Raw genomic sequence first — 23,919 nt, forward strand, 5'->3', positions numbered from 1 at the left:
GTTTGTTTCTCAACGCGTAACAAATCAATGAAACACCAGCTGTCTCATGTTCTGGGTCGGGGGAACAGGGCTGGAGTCTATTCCGGAGGGACACTCTGGACAGGTTTAAACAAAGGAGCTTTTCTCTGTGGGGCGATAGCACTTCCTACTACAACACTGTGCAACCCCCCCCACACACCCCCTGACCCTTCCCGGTATGCTGTCACCTTTATGTAATCGGCTAATCCTCTGGAAAGTGTTGTTGTGTTCTTTGTCACCTCTGCTGTCTGTAATCCGTCCTCCAAGTTCAGATGGAATTTACAAAGTCACACCGGCTGAAACGTGGCTTAAACACGGAGAATAGGAAAAGGTCATAACATGAATTTAATATCATTTTTATTTAATTTGGTATTTATAGTAGGTCATAGTTTCAATACTTCATTATTTGTACTGTGCAGGTAGGATTATTACAGGTTTCTGATGGGGGCCGTATTTGTAAACAACTGGTCAGATGATGTCCGAAGCTTAGTGATGAAGAGGCTTATAGAGTACGTCATCTTCATTTTAGTCACTCACTCCAAACAGCCGTCAATGCTTCAGAGGGCTTTGGACCTGAGGGGAACGCTGACAACGGTACGTAGCCTCGCAACTATGATTAAGATCTGCTTTGACAACTTAAACATCTGGAGTTCTTTGTGTTTCTTCCCTTGCAGGTCATTTGTTTGTGAAAATGAATGGTGTCCCATTTCATAACCTGCTCGGTCCGCTGGAGGAGGAAGAGCTTGTGACGGCTGCAGACATCACTCTGCCCGACTGCCATCGCATACTAGGAAACACCAGGGTACAAAATGTTTCACACGCACACTTTCAATGTCTTTCAATTCATAAGCATTTACCGTTTTTAAAGCTGTTAAATTGGAGGGAATATAACATTAAAAACAATTCCTGAAACTTAATTGTTGGAGTGCTACTGTTTTTCACGTCTACATTCGATTGTTTACAGCCCCAAAAAGTAAAATCCATATTAACTCACATACTAATTTGCAATCTATACTGTTGTGGATGGAACATTATAGGAAGAGACATTGCTGCTGAGCTTTTCAAATGTATTTTTTTGTCTCTTTGAGCACCAAAAGCCGAGTGCCGTATAGTTCCATCATATTTAAGACGTTTTTACAGCGGATGTCTTTAAAACCAGGCAACTCACAGCAGAATAATCTAAATTCATAGAAAATCTTTTCATTGTTGTCTGAACTGTTTCTTTAGATTCCAACTTGATCCGATTTTCTCTTGCACCGTGGTACATAATCACTTTCATCACGGCTAAATCAATTTGTCTGGGTATTGTGCATATCTGTTTTTGTTCGTTTGTACTGCAGTATGGCTTCAACCTGGAGAAATGGATCTTAGCCTGGCAGCAGCCGGTCTGCCGGGCCCCGTCCTGCCCCCCCTACTGGCTGATGTTCAGCAGCGATCGGACGGCCGTTGACTCGCGGCGCCGGAGCGGCCGCCCCCGCAGTCACAGCCTGAACTCTGGCGACACTCGCCGGCCGCACCAGCGCGCCGTCAGGTTCCACACATCCGACTCCGAGGACGAGGGGGGTTACTGCGAGGACAACGAGGCGTCCTCCACCGAAGAATGCCCTCGCCCCGTCAGGAGCAGGGAGCGGCCTCGCAGCGCTGCACCCAGGGACCAGCTGACCAGGGTCAAAGACATGCACTTCGGTCACAGTGTCAGGGACCACAGAGGCTCCTTACCTTCTCTACAAGACTCCCGAGCCCCGGAGCAGCAGCGATCCCCGCAGGCCACCAGCCCCCTTCCACACGGACAGCACAGCAGCAAAAAGAAGCAGCGCTGCCGGGGGGCCGCAGGCAGAAAGTTCTCCCAGAACACGCCGGGCGCCCCTTCTCCATGCCGCCCGCAGCAGCAGCAGCAACGACCCTCCTCTGCAGGGCCCGCCTTCAAAAAGTGCACAGAGAAGGTGTTGTTTTTATTTATGTAACGGTTTCATAATGTACATCCTTCTTACCGCTATTCCATTACCCACTACGCATTTTTAAACCCGTTCTTCTCACCAGACGCCGAGGACCGGCGGCTCTCGGGGGATTTTCTTTGACTCGGCAGCAGAGTTGTGGTCAGCACTCAGCCAGGAAGAGAGGGAGCTGCTCGAAACCGTCACAGAGAGGGGCTACCCTCTACGGACTGCTATTCTGGCTCTGCAGAAGACGGGCTATCACTGCCCAGAGAAGGTGAGGTTGTTGTGAATTAACATTTGTTCATTCTGGTTTTAAAGATTTTTAAATTTTTTTAGAAGTTCCACCATTGAGTTTTGCAGTTCTTAATACTGTAAGTGGGTCCTAAACTCACTATATAAACCATCAAAGCTTTTAGATTTTACACTTCAAATCTGTTCTCAAATAGTCTCAACCAGGGTTATAATAATTCAATCCTAAAAGCTTACTAAAGACCTATCCGGCATACTTCATCTTTTATTATTCGGCCCTTTATCAACAGATCGTAAAATACCTGGTGGCCAGTGAGCGTCTGTGCCAGCTGGGTTACCACGAGGCTCAGGTGGAAGAGGCCTTGGAGATGTTTCAGAACTGCGAAAGCAAGGTGATTACTGCCCAAAGGTTACTAAAAAAAGAGGCTACAGCGCTTCCATAATGTGTGTAATCATTTACTTTACATTCTATTTCAGGCTGCCGAGTTCCTGTGTCTTCTGACCCAGTTTAATGAGATGGGCTTCCAGCAAAATGCAATCAAAGAAGTGCTGCTGGTGCATGAAAATCACCGGGAGAGAGCTCTTGAAGAGCTCATGACACGCATGGCTTAAACAACCTCGTCCCCTTTCTAGTCCGCAAGGAGAATAGATTATTTTCTACAATACGCTGTGAAATGTACATGTAAAAAAAATTAAATCCCTTAAACAAATTTGGGCAAGTGAGCAATAAATAAACTCTTTAAATCTGAGGAAATGAGTGCAATGATAATTATACGGTTAATTTGGTCTTGTAACATGTAATACTATGGTGTGTATACATTTTGGAAGAAAAGTCATCAGATTACCACATTATGCTGGAAACTGTTGCAGAGGGAACGATTACATGTCAAGAGTTGTTTTTCATCATTTTCGGATTAACAGTATATGTCTAGTTCACCAATAAAAGGCCAGAGTACTAAGTCACGTATGGCATGCAATAAAAGGTCTTAAAAGAATCATTGTATTGTCATGATAAAAGCATAATCCATATAAATTCAGAAATCACAATTCGAAAAAGTCAGACATGGTATAAAATGTTTGTATCGCATATAGTGCGCAATAAATGAAGTTGGTAAAAGGAGTCGTAAGGGCAGACGGTGAAGGTACATTGCTGACAGACAGGTTCCCCTGAGAGCTGAACTAAGGAAGCCATTAGGAGTAGAGATGTGTTCTTTAAATCAAAGTAAAAAACACATTCCACAACTTGATTGAGAAAGAGGCATTTCTCACAATACAGAGTTGGAAATAGAACAGCAGTATGTACTAGAAGGTCGATATTTTGCCTATATATAATAAAGAATTTTTATTTCGATTATTTGGGTTGAACTGTCCCTTTAACGTTAAACTTGTGCAAACAACTCACCCATCAGGTGTAAAAATGACAAAAAGCATGAATAGGCATCTTAAACGTTTATTTACAGCTTGATTTAAAAAACAAATAATTACTCTGAAGAGCAAATATTGCTGTCACCCCAGCTGGAGGAATAAAAAAAAAAACCCTGGATATTCAGCTAGCTGCTACAACACTAAAACGTCCCTAGATATGCTAAAAGATTTCATTTAAAAACATGTAACACCTAAAAAAGGAAACTGACCAACTTGGTATGAATATCAATAACTTGCCACAAACAGCAGGACTCCCCCCAGAATACATTTAGAAGAAATCATAATTTATAGGAGGCACAAAAGTGTTTACATGTACTGGAACATTTATACGTTTTGTGAGAAGTTTACACTAACGTTCCCACTATCTGAATGCCACAGCGAACTACAGCCCAGCTGGATGGTGTGACCCCGTCAATGGTGACTGACAGTGGAGTTCAGCACGGCAGACTTCACATTGGAAGCCTTCGAGAGGTCCCTCTGTGGAGGAAAGCGAACATTACCCGTCAGTGTTCATATGAAAAGGAACAAAGACGTTTGGGATGGTATCACGAAGTGCTCATGTAACTATGAAACCTCTTTGTCATGACAACATTTCTTGTTAGTTGTTGGGGAGAAACTGTTGAACAAGTGAGTCTTTGTTACTTCAAGAGTTTATTTTATGCATTTACAGCTAAGGATTAACTACACAAAAACAGTCTGATGAGTTTATTTATAATACCCATGGTCTACCACTAGGGCTTTTGATGCAGATCATCTTTTAACTTTTAACAGTATGCTGCCTCAGCAAGAGTATACATTGCTGCTTTATGAATATCCAAAATATCGCAGAACAGAGGATTAATCTCGCTTCAGACTCAAACAGGTGTTTAACAGAAAGTCCAAAAGGCTGAGGTGAACTATGATGCTTCTGACTTAAAGCTACAATGTTGCCGTTTATGATTCCATTGTTTTCCAATCAAATGCAGTATTAGATTGAATATTTCTGGACTTCTAATGGCGAGGGACAAACCAAAAATATGTAAAACTGCATTTACCGTAAATTCCGAATAGGCAACCATGGTGAAGGTGTTATCTTGAGTATCCTGAGACCTTGGAGTGCTTCTTAGATGAGAGATGTTTTCCTTGTTTCTGTCGAGTGCACGGGGAGTTTTACCAAGTCCAGGTGTTCGAAGGCCAGAACCCTAAAACAAGACCATGATCATGTTGAGTATGGGAGATGACAAGGGAAGAAATTTGGAAGTGGCATTGTGCAATGGAAACAAGAAAGATCTAGAGTAGTTCTATATATCAAACAATCACAATATGCTTCTGCAAAGCGGTCACATCTACATATTGCAAGTGGAGCTTTTCTTAGAATTCCAGAGTCAGTTATGCAGATAAATATCATGTACAATCATGAAGCTAAATCCACAGGCGACGCCTTTGTTGTACTATAATCTTTCAAAGAATCATTTCAAAGAAAATCCTTCCCTCAAAAGAAGTATATATATATATATTAAAAAATGTTTTTAAAAAGGTATTCGGACCCGATCATGAAAGTCATTGTATAATGTGAGGGCTACACACTAACTTGGCTGAAACTGAATTATTTTAAAGAGCATTTCCACTGAAGGTTGGAGAATTTTATAACTTTGCAAGGGATGGGTGTATGGTCTTCATTCATCTTGTTGACCTGGTTGGGATTTAACAGATTAACTAAGCAAGGGATTCATTTAAGAAAAGGGTTACGTGAGGTGAGTCCAAAGGACTGCTGGTACCTTGCTGGCAGACAAAGGGGGTTTCTGGAGGGAGGACTGGCACAGAGTTCCACTGAGGCCTGAACCAAGGAGGCTATTTGGGGTGGAGAGCGTGGAAGTAATATTGAGCTATGCCGACAAAGGAGAAAAAAAAGAAACATGTTAAGATTTGAATCTCTACATTTGTTGGTTGCGCTCTGCACATGCAAGAAGTCAAAGTGCAGCTTCATCTTACCTTGCGTACTTTCCCAGGTGTGACGGCCCCTGCTATCCGCCTTTTGGATGGTGTTCGCATTGAAGTTCCATACAACATGTCCTCCTGGATCTGTTTGGTCTTCTTCATTTGCTAATTGAGACAAAAAGAAGAATGTAGTCATATTCTACTACTATACTTTGAGACAGGGACATTGGAGAGAAACTAATGTATTTGTAAATTCTACTAATAACACACTCTCTCCTGTTTCTCCTTCTCCTTTTCAGCATGGTGGTGATCCCACTGCTGCTGCACGTAGTCTAGAAATTTCTGCCCATTGACAAGGAATTCTTTGCCTTGCTCTTCCACCCAAGCATCAATTTGGGCTTTAAGACTCTTTTCCAGCTGGAAGAAAAAGAGAAACATAGATTTTACCCCATTGACGTATAAACATTTCCCTTTGACAACTGGTCTACACGCCCTACTTTGCCCCCAATCGGGTGAATGCAATTGTGCAAAGGACCTACAGACTGAACTCTTGTGTTGCAACATCCTCACCCGATGGCCAAAGACAGTAATGCACCAACAACCCTTTTCTTCACTAGTTTACAAGCATAACATTCCAATACGGTTTTGAATAAAGTCAACGCAAAGAGCATGTCATTGAACACCATGTTTAAACTTGCCTTAGGCAAACTTTTCTGCAGCTCGGCTCTCTGCTTCTCTTCTTTCAGAAGGTTCCCACCTCTGTTGGTGAACCTCGAAGGGTCATTTGCCCTTTTCTGAAAGGGTTACATACAAGCACACGTTACCGCACAAAGATACGTTTACTTTAAGTGATTCTCCACAAAGTTCATGAGGAAAATACTTACGTCAAGTTCCATGTACAAGGTCCAGTTCTCCTGCCATTTTGTGACTCCATCAAGGAGTTCTCTGTAGTCCTCGTAACACATCTTCAGGGTCCTGATCTCTGCCTCGTGCAGGTTGAGTAGCTCTTCAGTGAAATCATCTTGGGGGAAAAACACAAATTGAGAACACGCCCTTTGTGATTATCAAAAGCATATATTTTGGGTAAAGGTTATTGTCATTATACAACAAATGTTTACCATCATAGTATGGAACAAACAATTGCCGCTGCTCTTCACTGTAAAAGCACTTGTCCCAGAACAGAGCAATCTCAGCTCTGATAGTCTCAATGACCGTCTTCATGCTCTGCATTTTCAGCAACTCTAGACGCTGGACCTCAGCCTGGAGCTAGAGACACAACACTCATGATTGGATTGCGTTAAACAAGCTTTCGGTGCAACAACACACCAATGCATTGTCTGAAATTATTTATTTTTAACAAACACATAAGGCCGATTTCTTACTGCCTCCATGTTTCTCTTCTTTGTCTTGACCATATGCTCAGAGAAGGCTTCCCTCTCCTCTTGGGGAATCTGAAGTCTTTCCCACAGCTCTTGGATCTTAGAACGTAAAGCTGAACAACATTGTTCATTCTCAGCTTTTTGTCTTTGTAACTAGAAAGAGGCATAAGAAATTACACCCATTATAATATGATACGGATATCGTACACCAACATCAGCCAAAAGAACACACATCTAATGGCAAATATCACAAAGAACTACCTGGCTGAGAAGTAGTTTAAGAGCAGCAATGTTGTCATTTGACAGGCAAAATTCCTCCTCATCCTCACAGATCACATCCATCTCAAAGCTAGTCTCTGGGTGCCGCTCCAGATCCTCCATGAATGCGATGATCTCCTTTTTGACGCTCACAAATTCATCATGACGATGTTCCTGATAAGACATGGCAGGTTAACTCACAACCTTAATAAGAAAAGACGAGAAGATATTTTTAAAGCCATCAAGTGAGTTACACCTTCTCTTTGGTAAGATCATCCATGTAGGCGTGATATGCCTCAAGTTGCTTCAGGGATGGGATGGAGTCGGTGTCGATGCAAAATGGGGTTGTGCACATAATGGCACAGAGCTCACGGTCTTTGCTAACAAGGCCCTTAAGCTCTTCCATTCTTTGCTTCTTGTGCCCCTTCATCATCTCTAGTCGTGTGCGGTTGTTCTTCTCCAGCTGCAACATGGTGCAGCCTTCTTCCTCCTGCGGGGAAAAAACAGAAAGTTAGGCCAAGCATATCAGTGAGCTCCCCAGATAGGTTTATGACAATCACAAACTACTGTACCTCAAAGGAGGGCAGCTGAAGTTCACTGCACAAATGATGTAGTTCCTTAACACATGACTGAATGTTTTTCAGTAATCTCTTCTTGAGCTCCTCTTCTTCCTTAATCATTAGATCCAGCAGACCCTGCGGGACAAGAGAAAACGAATCAATTTGCCTGATCTGTAAGGTCACAAAACAGACTTAACTACATTCAATTGATTAGATATTATACTTACTTTGATGTGCTTGTGAACATCATTGGTTCTCTGAACACGCTGTTCTTCCGGAATCCCGATTTCATCCCAAATTTCCTGCAACCTGACCTGGGCTCGGTTGAGGTAGGCTCCACACTCCGCTGCGTGCACTTCACTGGAAAAAACAAACAAAACAGTGGTGCGATTGAGCAAGTGTTCCACAAGTTCCAGTAAAAAAAACCTTCTAATTTCAATTCAAATTAGTACTAGCAAATGATGTAAAATCTAAGTTGGTGTCAGACTCCCTCAGTAAGCGTAGCAGAGAGCAAACTGCTCATCCACAACCGTATCAAACACCGAGAAGGCTAACGTTAGCTTCCCAGCGCTTTAGCGTCACGCTAAAAGAAAACCAAAAACAGTAGTTACTATTTAAACTTCGTCATTGCAGGGCACAAACGGAAAATCCGTCCGAACACGACACGAGCCGTGTGCGTGTGCCAAGGGAAGCTGAAACTAGCTAGCTAACGTTAGCTCTATTTAAGATCGACAGGCTAATCGGGAGATACGTTAAGTTTGTTCACTGGTTATCGTGTTGACGTATCTGAAATGAAGATCACGTTAAACCATTGTATGTGCACAGTTGAAATGTTTAGTTACTAACCTCACTCTCATGTTTCCACCTCAAACTTTAAAAAATATCTAAAACAATCTTCGCCAAAGCGGTATTTTATCAAAAATAATCCGGCTTCGGTTGACGGTTCCCCAGCTCGGTTGACGACTGGACGGGTTTGAAATCTGCACCGGAACAATATCTGTGGTCTGATTGGCTGCTGGCAGTGACGTCGGCGGAAGCCGTTTTGGGGGCGGTACTGTAGTTCAAAATTAATTCGTAATGTAAAGGATTTCCGTTATTTTGATATTGAAACCACGGAGTATATTTTCGTTTCCTCCTACTTTGTTGGTGTAACCAGATGGATAGTTTGAGTACCTAATATATTGTTTTATAATTGTGGTAACACGATTGATAATCTAAATGTTTGTTGTCATTCTGATCTACTGTAGTCTACAGTAGCAGCAGTTTTACATGGTTATGGTTTTCATTGGCTATATTGGGAAATGCAGACTCTCGATTGGGTAAAGGAAAATAAGTCCCACCCCTTCTAGAAAAAATATCATCGTGAAGGAGTGCAAACTGAGAAGCAAACAGCTTCTCCTTCAGCTCTTATCACCTGAGTGCACCAATGTGGAAGGACAGAGAGCAACAGAGCTCACGACTGATTGCTTTGAACTGAATTGACTGACTTTTGAACAGACCATGAAAGAAAACAAGGAAGAACACTGAGACAATTCAAGAGCACAGTTACCATTTCAACGGAGCGGTGTGGATCAATAAGAGAATAGTCAATGTTGTGCTGGATTTTAATTGAAAGTATGTTTTCCTGTGTTTATACAATTCAATATAACCATTGAAATCAAACCCTTCAGTGCCTTGTCCTCTAACCTCTCCCAATGAACCTAGACTGTGGCCTAATAACAATTTGAACAAATATATTGTTACCTTAGGAAAAATACCAAAAGATAAAAAATAATCTGTCGAACTCCAACCATTTGTTGATTTAATGTGTGGATGGCAAATATTCCAAAGCTCCACATCATTTTAATACTTTTTTGTAATGGATTCACCTATCATGTAAATCACTAAACTATTGGCCTACGTGGATAGAATTTGCAAAATATCTGCTAAGAGGTGTAATAATTTACAACCTTTAATGGAAGACCACAGTGTTATATTGTTTCTTTTCATTATTTTTAATAATAACATTTATGCTACATATATCATCAATTAAAAAAAGTGAAAAAATAATTTCATCCCGTCAGATACACACACTGCACACAATGCTCTGGAATAAACACAACTCACATAGTATGTGTTCAAAGATTAATTAAGTCCATTTGAGTAACGGGATAAAAAACCCAGACATTCATGACAAAAGTTTACGTAAGAACAGTATTTTAGTTTAATTTGTTGTCCCTGATGTTTAACAATCCTTTAATTATTGTACTAAAACACTTACATTTACAAGAACAAACTCAATTTGAGTCTAAAATGAAGATGTTTATAGAGGCAAGTGACTGGGTAGAGGATTTACACTGTCATCAAAAATAAATAAGTAAGAAGACTTGGTAGAAAAACGAAGTGAAGTTGCAGAGGAAATACCCAATCTTGGCTAGTTCAGTGATTACAGTGAATGAGAGACAGCCTGAGTTCCCTCATCAGTGAGGATACTGGCGTAAATAGAGGTTCCCCAGCACCTCCTCACTGAACTGGTAGGTAAGCTTTTTCTTTACTTTTATAATCTCACCAGATTTACCATAGTTCCTCAGCGCTCGAGCCATTTTTTGGTAGGTCATCTTTTTGCGGTTTCCTTTCTGAGTACCCCAGTGGCTGGCCAGGGCTTCTTTGTGTTTAGTGGAGAACTGAAAGACGCCCTTTTCCTGATCCACCCACCAGATACTATCAGTCATGTCACCGTTTTTCAGCAAGTCCAAGAGGAACTGGTACAAGCGGATTTTCTTCTTGTTGCCTGGATTCGAAAATATGGAACTCAGTCAAGCAATTTAGTTTGGAAGTTCTTTACATACGACTTAAAGATTCATGCATTAAAAAATACTCACTAATGTCTTTTCTAAAGGAGGAGTTGTGGTCGTCGAGTTCCTCCCCATCCGATACCTCAAGTGGATGACTGATTCCTCTTTGTTCCTCTTCTGAGTAGTAATGTCCAGGCGAGGCAGGGGGATGGTACGGGTAGCACAGGGATGGGGGGTAATATGGGATCTTTGGGAGAAACGTAGGGCGTGTCACGGTTCAAGTTTGCACAGTAGTGAAACAGAGGGGACATTTTCTTTTGTTTTGCACTGTCTGACATTTTGCTGTAACATTCAGCCTTTGTGCTAAAAGAGGAAGTAACTCCGCAAAAAAAAAGAGTTCAATTCTCTGCAAGAACATGTGATGTAGATAACATTTCAGAGAAAATTGACCGTCCATAAAACCCATGTATTTAAAGATTTAGAGATAAAATTATTATTATTTTTTAGATTTATCTAAATCCATTCGGTTTTCCATAAAGTCTTTAACAAAATAGGTATTTTATTGTCATTATGTTGGCAGCAATACAGTTACTAAAAGACAATAACTTAAACTTAATTTTGACTTTGTATTCAACATATACAAGCATCAATGTTGTTAATGTCAATGCTATGAATTCAAGCAGAAATGCGGCTAATTGTAAAAGTACAACAATCAACAAAACCCGAGTTTTTCTTTGTGCTTTAGCTTCTGTCTTTTCATTTTGGAAAAATACTTTGAGTAAGATAAAGTATTTGGATCACACAATGGATTAATACCTGACAAAACAATATATATATATATGTATATGTATAGATTATGTCCGTTAGAGCCATCCTCCATTTCTACACATTGCTTACTTGTGGTGAAACAGAGAGGGGTAACAGGGGGGGGTCCAGGTGAAGGGGCATAGACTCGCTGCTGTAGCGGTAAGTTGGTTGCACCAGTTGTTGAGGGGACACAGACTGAAGCTCAATGAGGTGATTCAATTGAGAATTCTCAAAATCCGTCGGATGGACACGCTCCGAGTGCAGGGTCCATCTGTGGTCTGAAAAGCAACAGAACGTACTCTTTGGCACTCAGACGGGCAGCGGTTGTGTTCACATCAACAGTGAAAGACAGTCTTCTCACCTTCGTAAATCTCCGCCACGGTAGTGAGATAAGGGTACAGCTCTCCAGGGGGACGATAATTATCTGGTACACTTGGAACAATTTCCTCTGACGCCTTTGGAGGGGAAAAATTACATTTGGTCAAAGCTGACAAAACTAAATAAATCTATTGTGTGTTTCCTGAAGTACTTTTAATTGTATAATTTTATATGTATTGTCTTAATAGAAGATAAAGAAGGTAAATTAATAGAAGAAGGTAGCAGCTAATCACCAGAGGACATATACAAGCTCAATAATGAATGTGGGTTTAGTGAATATAAAGAGTTACTCTCCCAATTCTCAAAGCAGAAAAACAAATTCACTTGTTCTTGTTAAACACGAGCGGAGCGCTTAGATATTAGTCAACGAGCATTTCTTAATTTCACCCCAGTCACCACAATTGTTTTGTTTCTAGAAAATGCATGAGCAACAGGAACATATAATCTCAACGGTACAAACTTTGAAGAAAGATCAGACCTGGATGAATAAAGCAGCAGAACTTACGGATGATATGCCATATCCGTCCATCATCAACAGGGCAGCATGAGAACCTTTGTTCTTAAAGCTCGTGATGGATGTTAACTTTTTCTTATTGCTTCACTAAAAAACGCAACGCCACTGAGCTGACTTCACAAGACAAATGGGAACTGAAAGTGACACACAAACTGGACGCTGTAGAGTCTGCAGTCACATCATCCAATTGTCAAATGCATACGATCAGCTAGTTCCTGATGGCTGGGTGTCAAGTATGAGCCAATCGCACTCACATGCATAGCCTGCACAAGAGGTTTTATGGTACAAAGATTCACAATGATGCCTGTTTTATCATCTTACTTAATAAGATATCTTATAAGATATTAGTCCTGCAGTTGTAAAGAGTTATATATCCACTATATATTTTAAATATTATTGTATAGTACACACAGTAAAACGAATAGTAGTACGGTGGTGTCTACACTTATTTTATCCCTAAAGAATAACAATAGTAAATATAGAGGCGCATACTTATCCTAAAGATGTCTGTAGAAAGTCATACTGTTAATTCATTGTTATCACACAGGCTTAATGGCGTGCCCTTGTAAGCCTCAACTTCCCCCTTTATCAGTCCAAGTGCTGCAATCATGTGCCCTGAAAAAAAAGCTAAAATAGAACGAAATGTGGATCCATTTAACAAATACAAAACTTTAACACACCTGCTGTGCAAGAAAATGTGATTGACTTATGAATTACAATGAATCCCCAAGTGCATTTACTTGCTGGAATTTCTATAAAAGTTACTTGCAGACAGCAGCCGAAACCAAAAATAAGTTTGGAATCAAGCTTGTTCCTCTTTAGTTGGGCATTATGGTTTCAATTGAGGAAGTATTGACCATGAGAATGAAACCAAGCATGACTGTAATATTTGGAACCACTGTGTCCCTGAAAGTTGTTTGTGCCTCAACGTCCTTTAGGCGTAGACATTGTGAGCTCAATACACAACACATACTTGAAACCTCTGCTCCGTACAAACAACTCTTTTCTCTTTTGAAGGAATGTGTGATGTTTTAAGAGGAAACGATGCGCCGTTGTTTTGTCTTAGAATGGTTTGATGTGTGATGTGTTGTGGCCCCGTTGAGGGGGAAATCTGTTGGATGTGATGAAACTGTTTCCTGTGCACCAGACGGAACAAACGAGGCCCTCTGAGGTGTTCACTTTGTCTCTTATGATGTTTTTGTAAATGAACGCTTTACACTTCGGCAGCTGAGGTGAGACGAAATATTGAAACCTGAGGGCACTTCCTTCAATGTGACGGTGTCAAACTGTGGCAGATTCTTTCAGATCATAGTTTACTGTGACTGCAGGTCAACTGGCGGCTTGTTGCTGCTCTCCATCTCCATCTACTGGAGGGAAACGCTGGACTGACCAGTATCGAGGCTCGACCGACAGGCAGCCAAAATAGCTCACCGAGGCCCACATTTATTTATTCTGCGACTTGGAATTTGGACCATTTGGCCGGCGCATTGACACACCGAAGGCATGCGCGCTTCGGGGACTTTACGTGCCTTCCAGATTTCTACGTATTGCTGATTTTTTTTCGCTTCCCTCCAATATCGGCCCGAGAGCGGCGCGCGGAGTCCTGCGGTCCCGTGGAATTATCACGGCGCCGAGGCGAGACACGCATGGAACATGGCTGCTATGAGGACTTTAACCGTGGCAGGTCTGTTTTTGGCATTTTGCGCTTTGGGACTGATCGCGGTGGCCATCAGCACCGACAACTGGTACGAGACCGACGCGAGGAGGCACCGGGAACGCTGCAAGAATTACTCAAACAAAAGGAACGACCCCGGCTACATTTACATCTCCAACAACAACCTTCCGCTCCGCATGTTGCCGAAGGAAATACATGCGGAGAAGAGGAGCGGCGAGGTGCTGCTGCGGGCCAAGCGGCACTTCTCGCCTCCTGCCGCGGCCATGGAGTCCCTCTGCAGTCGGCAATTCAACTCCACCATAACCGGACTGTGGAAAAAGTGCCACCGAGGGGGATTCGACCTGGAGATAGAGGATCTGATCTTTAAAGGTTTGGCTTTCCTACGATCGCATGTCATGCTGTGCTACGTTTGTTTTTGGGGCATATTCTGTGTTGTGTGCGATGCGCCATCACACATAACATAGCGTTACATTGTGCACGACTGCGCTATCCGAGGTGCTGATGCTGCGCACTGATCCCCCCCCCCTCATCGCCCCCCCCCCCCCCTCTCCCCGAGGCCTCTACGCAGCACAACGCGGAGTACAGTTACAATCCCGCACAAAAGGGCAAGCTGTAGTAACAGAAGCCTCGAGATGCGTTCATTAAGCTGCTCTACAATGCTGTGGGTGGGTGGGGGGAGGGGGGATTTTTCCTGTTTTTTTGGGGGGGGGGGGGGGGGGGGGAGCAGAGAGCCTTGCGATATGTTCTTCATCTGATCTCAGTGCTTGTGTGACATCCTCTTTGTGTTGTTTACATCCACAGGATTGGTTCCGCGCTGCACACCAATAAAATACTACTACTCGTCATCAGCGTTGCCCAGGAACCTGCCAATCAATCTGACGAAGACAATAAGGCAGGATGAGTGGCACGCGCTACGTGAGTACTTCCCCCCCCCCCCCCTCCCACACACACACACAGGCACACAAAAAAATCTTTCATCATCTGATGAATCAATGTAGAGAAACGTCATTCGGTGCTTTTCCAAACACCGCCACTTCCCTTTGGCGCTTTGCAGACCTCCAGAGGATGACGGCGAGTTTTGTGGGCATGGCCATATCCATCATCCTGTTTGGCTGGATCATAGGCGTGCTGGGCTGCTGCAAGGAGCATGATCTGATGCAGTATGTGGCCGGACTTCTTTTCCTCATGGGAGGTAAGATGCTGTGCATAAAGGGCACCACCCCGAATCCCCACAGAGGGGCAGCAATGTCTTTGTTAAAAGGAGAGAGTGACGAGAGACGCAAATTGGCCGCTGTTGGGTGACTTGTTTTTCTTCCTCTCTGCCAGGGACCTGCTGCATTATCTCTCTGTGCACATGTGTGGCCGGGATCAACTTCGAACTGTCCCGCTATCCTCGCTACATGTTTGGAATACCAGAGGACATCAGCCACGGTTACGGCTGGTCCATGTTTTGCGCTTGGGGTGGACTAGGCCTGACGTTGCTGGCCGGCTTCCTGTGCACACTCGCTCCTTCCCTCTACCCTCCACACACCCCCGTGGTGCACAAGCCCAGGCAAGAGAACGGCTGTGTGTGACACGCCGGCCGCACATTCAACAGACACCTGTCTCCCCCTGAAACAGTGGACGAGCCCTGACGCACAGACATTTATACGCAGGGACTCCGAGCAGAGAGAGAGACAGAGAGAGAGAGAGAGAGAGAGAGACAGAGAGAAACAGAGAGAGAAACAGAGAGAGAGAGACAGAGAAAGAGAGAGAGAGAGCCTTCACAAAAACAAAGCACAGGACGCTGGCTCCGGCTCACATGAAAACAAAAAAAGGAGGTGACATTTGACTGACGAAGATTTCAGTCCCTCTGGTGCTTTTTTTCCTATCCCTCCTTATGAATGAACTGTTCAGTGTTAATTGCTTGCTCTTCAAGAGGAGAATGGTTATTCAAATTTTCCTCCTGTACAATCTGCTAAAAAAAAGAGACAAAGAAAGTCTGGCAGGCAATCAATTGCACAACTTTGAAAAATGTATTGGAGATCAAACTATGGATGTTTCTCATTTCAAAGGGCAACTGTGTATCATTCTGTACCCATTCAAATCAAGACATGTACATGTACTTTTGGAATTGTATGTATGCAGATGCATTTGTGTTTATTCAAGGGAAAAATATGAAGATCAAGACCAAACTGTGTTTGAGGGAAATGTTTTGTTGTTCTTGAGGTCTTACTCCCATCAAAATATTTTTGAAAAATAAAGCAGTCTTGCATAATTATTTTTTCTTCCTATTGGACACACAGAGCAGGCGCCATATAAACTCCTTAGTGGTCATCTTCTATATTTAGAAGTTTGTTTCATTCAGCCACTTCTGAGAACTTAATGAGGAAATGTCTGCAACTTAAATTTGAGTCAGTGACCTAAGCTCAGTGACAAAAAAAATCCAACTACAAGAAACAAGACAAAGTTAAGTAATTGTCTACAAGTAAAAATGAGAATTTAAATTATTTAAAAAAAGAAACATCTTTTCAGAAAAGACAATAACTTTGTGATTACTTACTTTATTCTGACAGCTGCACTATTGTCCACCATTGACACACATTGTGAGCTGTAACTGGCCCACAACTTTTATGAGAAATTAAATATTTATGACATACAATTCCTGCATGGCTTCACTTATTTCCTGAAGCTTCTCTGCTCCTTAGCAACCCGTCTTCACTATTGTGTTTCTCTATTGAGTCGTCGTGCTGCTGCGGCCTTGAAAGCAACCCTTCTTGTTGGTTTATACCATATGGGCCACATGGTGAAGGAAATGATCCGAGACAAGAGGAAAGATGAACAGAGTTGAAATATAACCACGTTAATGGTTTATATGTTTTCACTCTGTGTCCATAATAACTGCAGATGCTCAGATTAATTAGATGATATAATCAACTAATTAATTATGTTTTTAAGCCAGTTTAGCCACCTGGCACTATTTAAAGCCTTCATTAGCTAATAACATAAACATATACAAACACGTTGTAGAATGGGAATACAGAACCTTTTACTGTTTATACATAGTATTTTACTAATATATATACCAACTAGTATATTCTGATATGAATAATTATGTAGTTTTACATGAGCCAAATTTGAGTTTAACTAATGGTGAAGCCTTCTGAAAAAGTAACTCAGACTTAAAAAATTAATCACACCAAATTAAAATAATTCTCATTTTAAGTGTGAGTATCGGCAAACTCGTCTTTGTTTTAAACAAAGGCTACATATGAAGAATGTGTTTTCAATAACACATCCACTGCAGTAATAGTAAGGGTAGGAATAGTATTCAAATAGCTCTCATCTTTCTAATAATAACACTAAGAGCCATGTGGTTTTGGGGCTTTGTGCTCTGCACAGAGAGGGATCAGTGTGTTCTCAGGTCAGCTCCGCTCTACATTCCTGACCTCTTTGTTTTTTCTTTAAATATGTCAGAGAGGAGAATGAATCAATCTAAAAAGCTGCCTGACACTTAAGCCTTCGTCCTGCTAATCATCAGGGACCTGAAATCCATCTAGAAGAAAAGCTATTTTCTATAGATGAGATTAATCGTCGGAGCCATAGGAGGCACATTTTGTGAGATAGTCTTACTTCATTTCCATGTGCCACAGCTCTGTGCCCTATGGAAACTAAGCAGTCATATAAGGTTTCCATGCACTGAGCTCCTGCAGCGCCGGGTAATTTGACAGGGTTTGCCGGCTCTGCGTAGAGATACAGAGAACCGTTTTTTGGAAAAAGGGGTCCCTCGGGGGAAGCTGGACTGTGAGGAAAGCCAGACAGAGGAAATCACACCCAGTTGGGCCCACGGCAGCCCATCTGGCTCCCCCACATCTGCACAGACGTGATCTCTGTAAAAGGTTGGCACATTTATGGCAGTCATTTTGCGGTTAATACTGACTTTGACCGAATCAAGAGAGTTAAAAAAAAACAGTAGTTATGAACGCCCCCTGCGTGAGTGACCCTGCTGGGTAGATTAATGCCTTTCAGGGAGTCCAAATAACAAGTCTAACTTTGTAAAATGACGTTATCCGAGACCACACATTTAATATACGCCCCCCAATTTTATAGATCATGAAAGACAAAGAGTAGTTAGTGACAGTGGTCACACTTGGACAAACACACTTCGTACTCGGGTGGATGACTTCCAGATGGGACGGGCAGGCAATGACAGCCTTCAGACGCCTATTAACCCGGGCCACTTGACGGGATGTTTGAGTCTACAAGACATGCTGACGTGAAGAAGTGGTTTGCACAATATCCCACCCCAGGAGTGTGTGTTCCTCAGGAAGGATTAGTCACGCAGTGGAGAACACGTATTATGTGATGAATGATACGTATTTATTTGATCAATAATGACCCACAATTGAATGAACAACTTAATTTAAACAATACAGAGAAAACATATATAGCCATAAAATTGATTTAAAGGCTGAGAGCTTGTATTTAAAACTCGTCTTCTGAGGTGGCACAGACGGCTCCATCCCCCCCAGTCTCAGAGGAATGTCTGGATTTAATGACACATGTCCAAAGAATGGGGAGAGCCGAAGGTCAGATATACTCAAGGAAGGATATTCATAAGCCCGCAATGACCCTTCCAGTTGCTCACACACACACACACACACACACTTTGAATAGGCCACTATGAGCCGACGTTGAGGTACTCCGTCTTCAGGCGGCTCAGTCTGCTGCCGTGACTGCGGACGATGAGAGAAAGCAGCTCCTGCTTGTCCTTCAGTCCCAAAGAGACGCCTGCAGCCTCCCTCAGAGTCCCCTGCATGTCGCTCACTTGCTTGGTCACGTGGCCGCTCAACTGTTGCTCCTCTCTCAGCTCAGTCTCTTGGCTTTGTTTAAACTTCCCCTCCAGCTCCAGCAGAGACTTGTCCACGCTGGAGAAAGCCTCGCCGATCTGCGAGATCTCCCTCCGGAGGAGGTTGCCGTAGCTGTCCTCTCCGTCCAGGTCCTGCGCCACGGAGCGGCCGACGCCTTCCAGCAGCCGCGCCGCGTCCTCGGCCTGCATCTTGGCGAGGACGAAGTCGTCCCTCACCACGGAGTCCCTCTCTTCGGAGGCGCCGCAGGGATGCACGTCCGAGAACCTGAACAGCATCTGGCAGTCCTCCGGGTCTTCGGTCTCGTCGTAGTCCCCGTCCGGGACGAAGAAGTGGTGGAAGGAGCCGTTGGAGATCTCCGGTTGGAGGGGCCCCGTGTAGACGGCCGCGCACAGCGGCACAGATGTGACTACGAGGAGCAGCAGCGGGACGGGATCCATCGTGCACCTCCTCCCCTCTCTCTCTCTCTATATCTGAGGAACGGCATCTGCACTGGCAGCTAAATACGGCGCAGAGTTTTCACCCCGACTCAAGTTACACAGTCCCCCCCCCCCCCCCCCCCCCCCCCCCCGTCACCTAAAAGGGGCAGACTGCTTGTTTTTGGTCCGGAGGGGGCCCCTGGTTGGGGCCCCGCTCACCACAGCTACACTTAGCAGCAACAATACAAACTTTGGCTGGTTCTTACTATCAATAAGTCATCATATTAAAGTATTAAAAGAATTTTAAATAAAAAGTTTCAAATATAAACCAGATCAGTAATTTTAGTTGACACATTTTGACAGAGTCAAATGTAAAGGAAACCTTTAACAGCATTTCAATCAGGAGAGACTCGTTTAATAGTAATACAATAATTTATTCCACAAGCATAAAATATGAATTGTGCAAGGTCTTTGGCGATTGGACTCCATCACGAAGTACTATCCCCGAAGGCAGGGATAGTGAGGTCCAATAAGCCCAATCCCCCTGGAGTCCAGACACTGGTGGAGGTGGTGTAAACAATAGCAGCAACCTGATGACGAACCAGGAACAACGCTGATGCCAACTGGAGGTGACAGGGGTGGAGGAGGGTCGCTTCAGCTACACGCTGAAATGACAGCTGACAGCCAACAGAGAGGAGAACACTTTTAAAGATTGACAACGACAACGTGATTGGCTTAAGGAAACCGTGTGTAGAATCTGATTGGTTACTAAAATGTGCCCGCCTCCAATCAGCTGATAGAGTAATTGCAAAGGAGGCGAACAGAGTCAGACTGGTTGTCTTCGTGACTGAACTTGCGCTTAAGCTACATTTCAATCAGGAGAGACTCGTTTAATAGTAATACAATAATTTATTCCACAAGCATAAAATATGAATTGTGCAAGGTCTTTGGCGATTGGACTCCATCACGAAGTACTATCCCCGAAGGCAGGGATAGTGAGGTCCAATAAGCCCAATCCCCAAAAGACATTTATTTTCTACGAATAAGTAAATAAATAAATACCTTACCCACTGCCGTAGTGAAATTCCTAAGCAAACGCCAAAAGTTAGTCATGACTGAAGTTAAACTTGCATGGGTTGATGTCAAAACAGAGGTAAGAGATCTGGTGAGTCAAAGCCCAGAATAGGACGTCGCAATGGACTGCCGATCGCCCACCGGGTTTACCAGACTGAGACTTAGAAAGAAGGTTACCTGGATGGGTCTTACGAAATCGGCCCCAGACCTTGAAACTTGTGTTGCCTTGCTGGGACTTACGCACTCGGCCCACAAACTTAGGATGATGTCATCTTGCTGGGACTTACACCTTCGGCCCTCAACATGGCAACGATGACATCTTGCTGGGACTTACACATACGGCCCTCATTAGAATGATGTCACCTGATGGGTCTTACACATTCGGCCCCCGCCATAGTAAGATGACATCTTGCTGGGACTTACACATACGGCCCTCACTTGACTGATGTCATCTGCTGGGTCTTACACAGCCGGCCCCCTCCATAGTAAAGATGACATCTTGCTGGGACTTACACATACGGCCCTCACTTGAATCATGGCATATGGTGGGTCTTACACACATGGCCCACAAACTTTGCATGATGACCTCCTGATGGGACCCTACGGCCTCTCTTCCACGGGACACTAAGGAACCACGGCGGTCCACTGTAAGGGGACGCTGAAGTGACCTCCCCACATTGCCAAGGGAATACACCACCACCACCAGTTATATGCATGATTGCCTGTTCTTTTACCGCTTCAGGGATCTTGCAAGTACCGTGTTATGGTCAGGCTGGAGGAACGTCGCAGCAGCCGCCGCCGCCGACCACCGCCCTGTCAGCGGTGAGCTTGTCACTCACTTGGGTAGCTGCTGCAGCTCTAGCCCTTATCTGTATTGAGCGTGTGTAGGACAGCCTCTAGTGGAGCTTTGAGCATGGGCCAGGTCCGGAGCCGCATGGGCGGCGATAGGAAGTCTGGAGACGGGAAATTGCAGCGACATTTCGCAACCTGCCAGTGACTCGTTCCCGGGGTGAGCGCTCAGAAAACGCAGGTTAGATCTACCTCCAGTGCCGGTGCGCAACCTGCGAAGATAGGGGGGGTTTAAAATGCTTAATAGTAGCTAAAGCAGATAGCAGCTGCCATTCGACGTGCTAGTGCAGTTGCTACTTCCTAGAACTGCAAACTTGTCAAGTTGAGCCAGATTACAGAGTCTAACCCTCGGGCGTGCAAGGACTTCTAGGGACACGAGAGAAGATCCCCTGCCTATATTGTGGGAACCATTTAGTGCTGCAGCACCCTGCATGAGGAATACTGCTACATCGGCAACCACCCAACGAAAAGAGCTTTCCTGAACCCAACTTACCATCCTCGATGTTTGTGACTGTAGGGGTTGCCGCAGTTCAACGTCCCATTAGTGGCAGGGATGAAGAGGAGATACCTTTGTTTATAGTTTAACGTAGCTGCCCCTAAACGAATGCCTTGCGTACTGTAGATACTAACTTCCTTAAGTGGACCATCTAATATTTCAGCCAGCTAAGAAAAGAATTTTAACCTTAGTTGATATTAATGCTGCACTCTATTGTCACACTAAATGCAATCATCTGAAGAAAGGAGGCCATGGTCTAGCCAGCTGTGGCTCTGACTGAACCTCCCCAAAAAACGATGGCCTGCATTGTCTCAAGTTGCTGATCAGAACCGCTGTTGTGGCGGTTACCCTAATCATATGAAACCCCTGCCATCCACGCTCTGTCCGTGCCGATCCTGTTGCCAGATTCAGTTTGCAAAGACGCCATGTCCTGCTAGCAGAACGGAAACGCAGGTCCGCCTGAGATGAAGCATATGGCAAAAGAGCCTCTCACTCTAACGCAAACTCTCGTCAACATGCTGCGAGTGTAGTTTAGCTTGCATGGTGCTGCAATGCAGCTCCATCTTACGCGCACTTGTGTCGATGACTCGTCCCAATTAGTGTTCCTAAAGGAGCCTGCACGTGCTTCAAAGAACTTCACTGCCAGCACAGTGGAGCAACGTCCCTTGTTGAAGACGACCCAGAGAACGACGTCTGGTGTGTGAAAGCCGTTTGTTTGTTCATTTGTTTCCGCTGTTCGCGGACATATTTGTCCCGTGTTCTCCTGCAGAACTATCGGACCCCTTAGCCAGCCACCCGACGTTTGCAGAGATCTCCCGCCATGAATTAGAGTCCCTATGGGTGTCCTTGTAGTTTGCCAATGACTGGTTGAATAAGTGGTCCTATTTCCACATTACTTCCGACAGAAGCTATTCAATCTGATTAATCGCTTAGCATCCTTTAAAATGCCGGTATTATGCGAAAAGGATGGATGGAAAGGATGTTAGCCAACCAATCGCATCCCGCAAGAACATCGTTCGCAAGAGGGTGGAACCAAGCACGCCCCTGCGTTTCTCTGAAAAGCAGGACCATAAACTAGGCTTTAGGACCTCCTACCCGAAGATTTCTTGCTGCCGCAATGACTGTTCCATGTCCAAAGCAGGTGGTTGACGCGTCGCTGACAGGCCATCGGCGCTGGGTAACCCAATGCCGCACGGCTAGAGAGCGCAGTTGACTGTCGAGAAAGTAGAATTCCTACTCCGGGTCCGTGCACGTATGACTGCAGGACTGAATACTCCTGTCACAAATAAACATTGTCATATTGCTTTGATTAAAGCCTCAAGTCTGGTCCTTGTTTTGCGTTCACGACATATACATTATCTACATCATAGCCTATAGAATAGTCCAGGTGAAGCCGTTATTCTGCTATGGTCGTGTAGAGGATCCCTTCCTTGTAGTCAATGCGGTGGAGTGGGCCTGAGGACTTTGAAAGTTTTACGGTACTGGTGGCAGAACGATTACTCCCGTAGTTCGCGCTGAGATCGCTACCCAGCTCCGTACGAGTCTAGCTCATGCTCCCCCTCGGGGTATACATTACATTACACCGCAACAAACAACGCCAGAGCTACGTGCTCCCCCGTGGAGCGGTACTTTAAACAGTGCTTTACTTAACCAGACGCTGCGCTAGCATCACACAGAGGACGGCCGGATAAATGCTAACCGGGGTATAGCTTTGCATCGCGGAGCTTCAGCTGAGCGTGTCGTTACGTTAGCAGTTTAACGTGGATGGGGAGCGTCGACTTGCCTTACCGCGTGTTAGCCTTTTGAGAGGCTGCTATGCTGCTTGCTGGACGGAATGCTGCGTGTTTCCCAGGCGTTGGAGATGAAGGAGATTCCCGTCCTCGATGTCCCGCAGTAGCTGGAGAGCCCGTCCGGGGCGTAGCGCTCTCCCGGTTAGCCCGCGTAGCGGGTGCTTGTCGCTCCCTCAGAGAGATCTAACGTAACCCCTTAACAACAACCCGACTGTTTACGCCCTGGCTCTTAATAAAGCACTTGTAGTTTGGCTTCTTACTTATTTGTACTCTCTTGCTTCTTGTTCTGTACCCTCTGCTGAATGCATTTATTGTGCCATTGGAACATAATGGTCTGTTTCCGATTCACTCCGCCCGTCTGCCAGCTGTGAGCCTCACCCACTCACACCTGGGCAGAGGAGGCTTGGTACCGCGCTCTTACGTTTAGCATGACTGCTTCCTGCTCCGCCTCGTAGGCGAGTGCTACTACGCCGGTACCTCGGCGGGCTGCACGACGGCTCAGATTATTGATTTAGTTTCTCCACAATCGATCATCGTCCAATCGGAGTTTGGA

The 23,919-nt window shown here is 44.3% G+C and overlaps 5 protein-coding genes across 7 annotated transcripts; 2 read left to right on the top strand and 3 right to left on the bottom strand.

Annotated features, from left to right (window-relative positions):
* Nucleotides 1-346: 346 nt before the first annotated feature.
* Nucleotides 347-3,621, top strand: LOC119196283 (ubiquitin-associated protein 1-like). Its single transcript, XM_037451841.2, has 6 exons — nt 347-612; nt 693-820; nt 1,359-1,961; nt 2,059-2,229; nt 2,495-2,596; nt 2,682-3,621. The coding sequence occupies exons 2-6, from the start codon at nt 710-712 to the stop codon at nt 2,814-2,816; spliced, it is 1,122 nt and encodes a 373-aa protein (XP_037307738.2). The 5' UTR covers nt 347-612; nt 693-709; the 3' UTR covers nt 2,817-3,621.
* A 105-nt stretch (nt 3,622-3,726) lies between these two features.
* LOC119196273 (protein regulator of cytokinesis 1-like) lies at nt 3,727-8,739 on the bottom strand. Of its 2 annotated transcripts, none has more exons than XM_037451828.2 (14): nt 8,590-8,739; nt 7,971-8,103; nt 7,756-7,878; nt 7,440-7,673; nt 7,187-7,357; nt 6,929-7,078; nt 6,665-6,812; nt 6,431-6,567; nt 6,245-6,340; nt 5,817-5,963; nt 5,601-5,711; nt 5,387-5,494; nt 4,664-4,810; nt 3,727-4,106 (listed from the first exon to the last, which is right to left on the bottom strand). In XM_037451828.2, exons 1-14 carry the CDS (start codon nt 8,598-8,600, stop codon nt 4,041-4,043), a joined length of 1,782 nt encoding a protein of 593 aa, XP_037307725.2. In that variant the 5' UTR covers nt 8,601-8,739; the 3' UTR covers nt 3,727-4,040. The 2 variants fall into 2 exon arrangements, with proteins under 2 accessions (XP_037307725.2, XP_037307724.2); XM_037451827.2 differs by lacking the exon at nt 8,590-8,739 and adding an exon at nt 8,355-8,404.
* A 601-nt stretch (nt 8,740-9,340) lies between these two features.
* spi1a (Spi-1 proto-oncogene a) lies at nt 9,341-12,683 on the bottom strand. Of its 2 annotated transcripts, none has more exons than XM_037451850.2 (5): nt 12,181-12,683; nt 11,686-11,779; nt 11,415-11,602; nt 10,605-10,764; nt 9,341-10,513 (listed from the first exon to the last, which is right to left on the bottom strand). In XM_037451850.2, the coding sequence occupies exons 1-5, from the start codon at nt 12,232-12,234 to the stop codon at nt 10,203-10,205; spliced, it is 807 nt and encodes a 268-aa protein (XP_037307747.1). In that variant the 5' UTR covers nt 12,235-12,683; the 3' UTR covers nt 9,341-10,202. The 2 variants fall into 2 exon arrangements, with proteins under 2 accessions (XP_037307747.1, XP_037307748.1); XM_037451851.2 differs by having other exon boundaries at nt 12,208-12,674.
* Nucleotides 12,684-13,186: 503 nt separating this feature from the next.
* Nucleotides 13,187-16,523, top strand: tmem276a (transmembrane protein 276a). The gene is made up of 4 exons (XM_037451849.2): nt 13,187-14,260; nt 14,693-14,806; nt 14,946-15,083; nt 15,218-16,523. The coding sequence occupies exons 1-4, from the start codon at nt 13,870-13,872 to the stop codon at nt 15,463-15,465; spliced, it is 891 nt and encodes a 296-aa protein (XP_037307746.1). The 5' UTR covers nt 13,187-13,869; the 3' UTR covers nt 15,466-16,523.
* Nucleotides 16,524-18,258: 1,735 nt separating this feature from the next.
* fibina (fin bud initiation factor a) lies at nt 18,259-19,264 on the bottom strand. Its single transcript, XM_037451853.2, has one exon. The coding sequence runs from the start codon at nt 19,176-19,178 to the stop codon at nt 18,552-18,554; it is 627 nt and encodes a 208-aa protein (XP_037307750.2). The 5' UTR covers nt 19,179-19,264; the 3' UTR covers nt 18,259-18,551.
* Between the last annotated feature and the right edge of the window lie 4,655 nt (nt 19,265-23,919).

The sequence above is a fragment of the Pungitius pungitius genome, chromosome 6, assembly GCF_949316345.1.
Source record: "Pungitius pungitius chromosome 6, fPunPun2.1, whole genome shotgun sequence".
Taxonomy (NCBI): domain Eukaryota; kingdom Metazoa; phylum Chordata; class Actinopteri; order Perciformes; family Gasterosteidae; genus Pungitius; species Pungitius pungitius.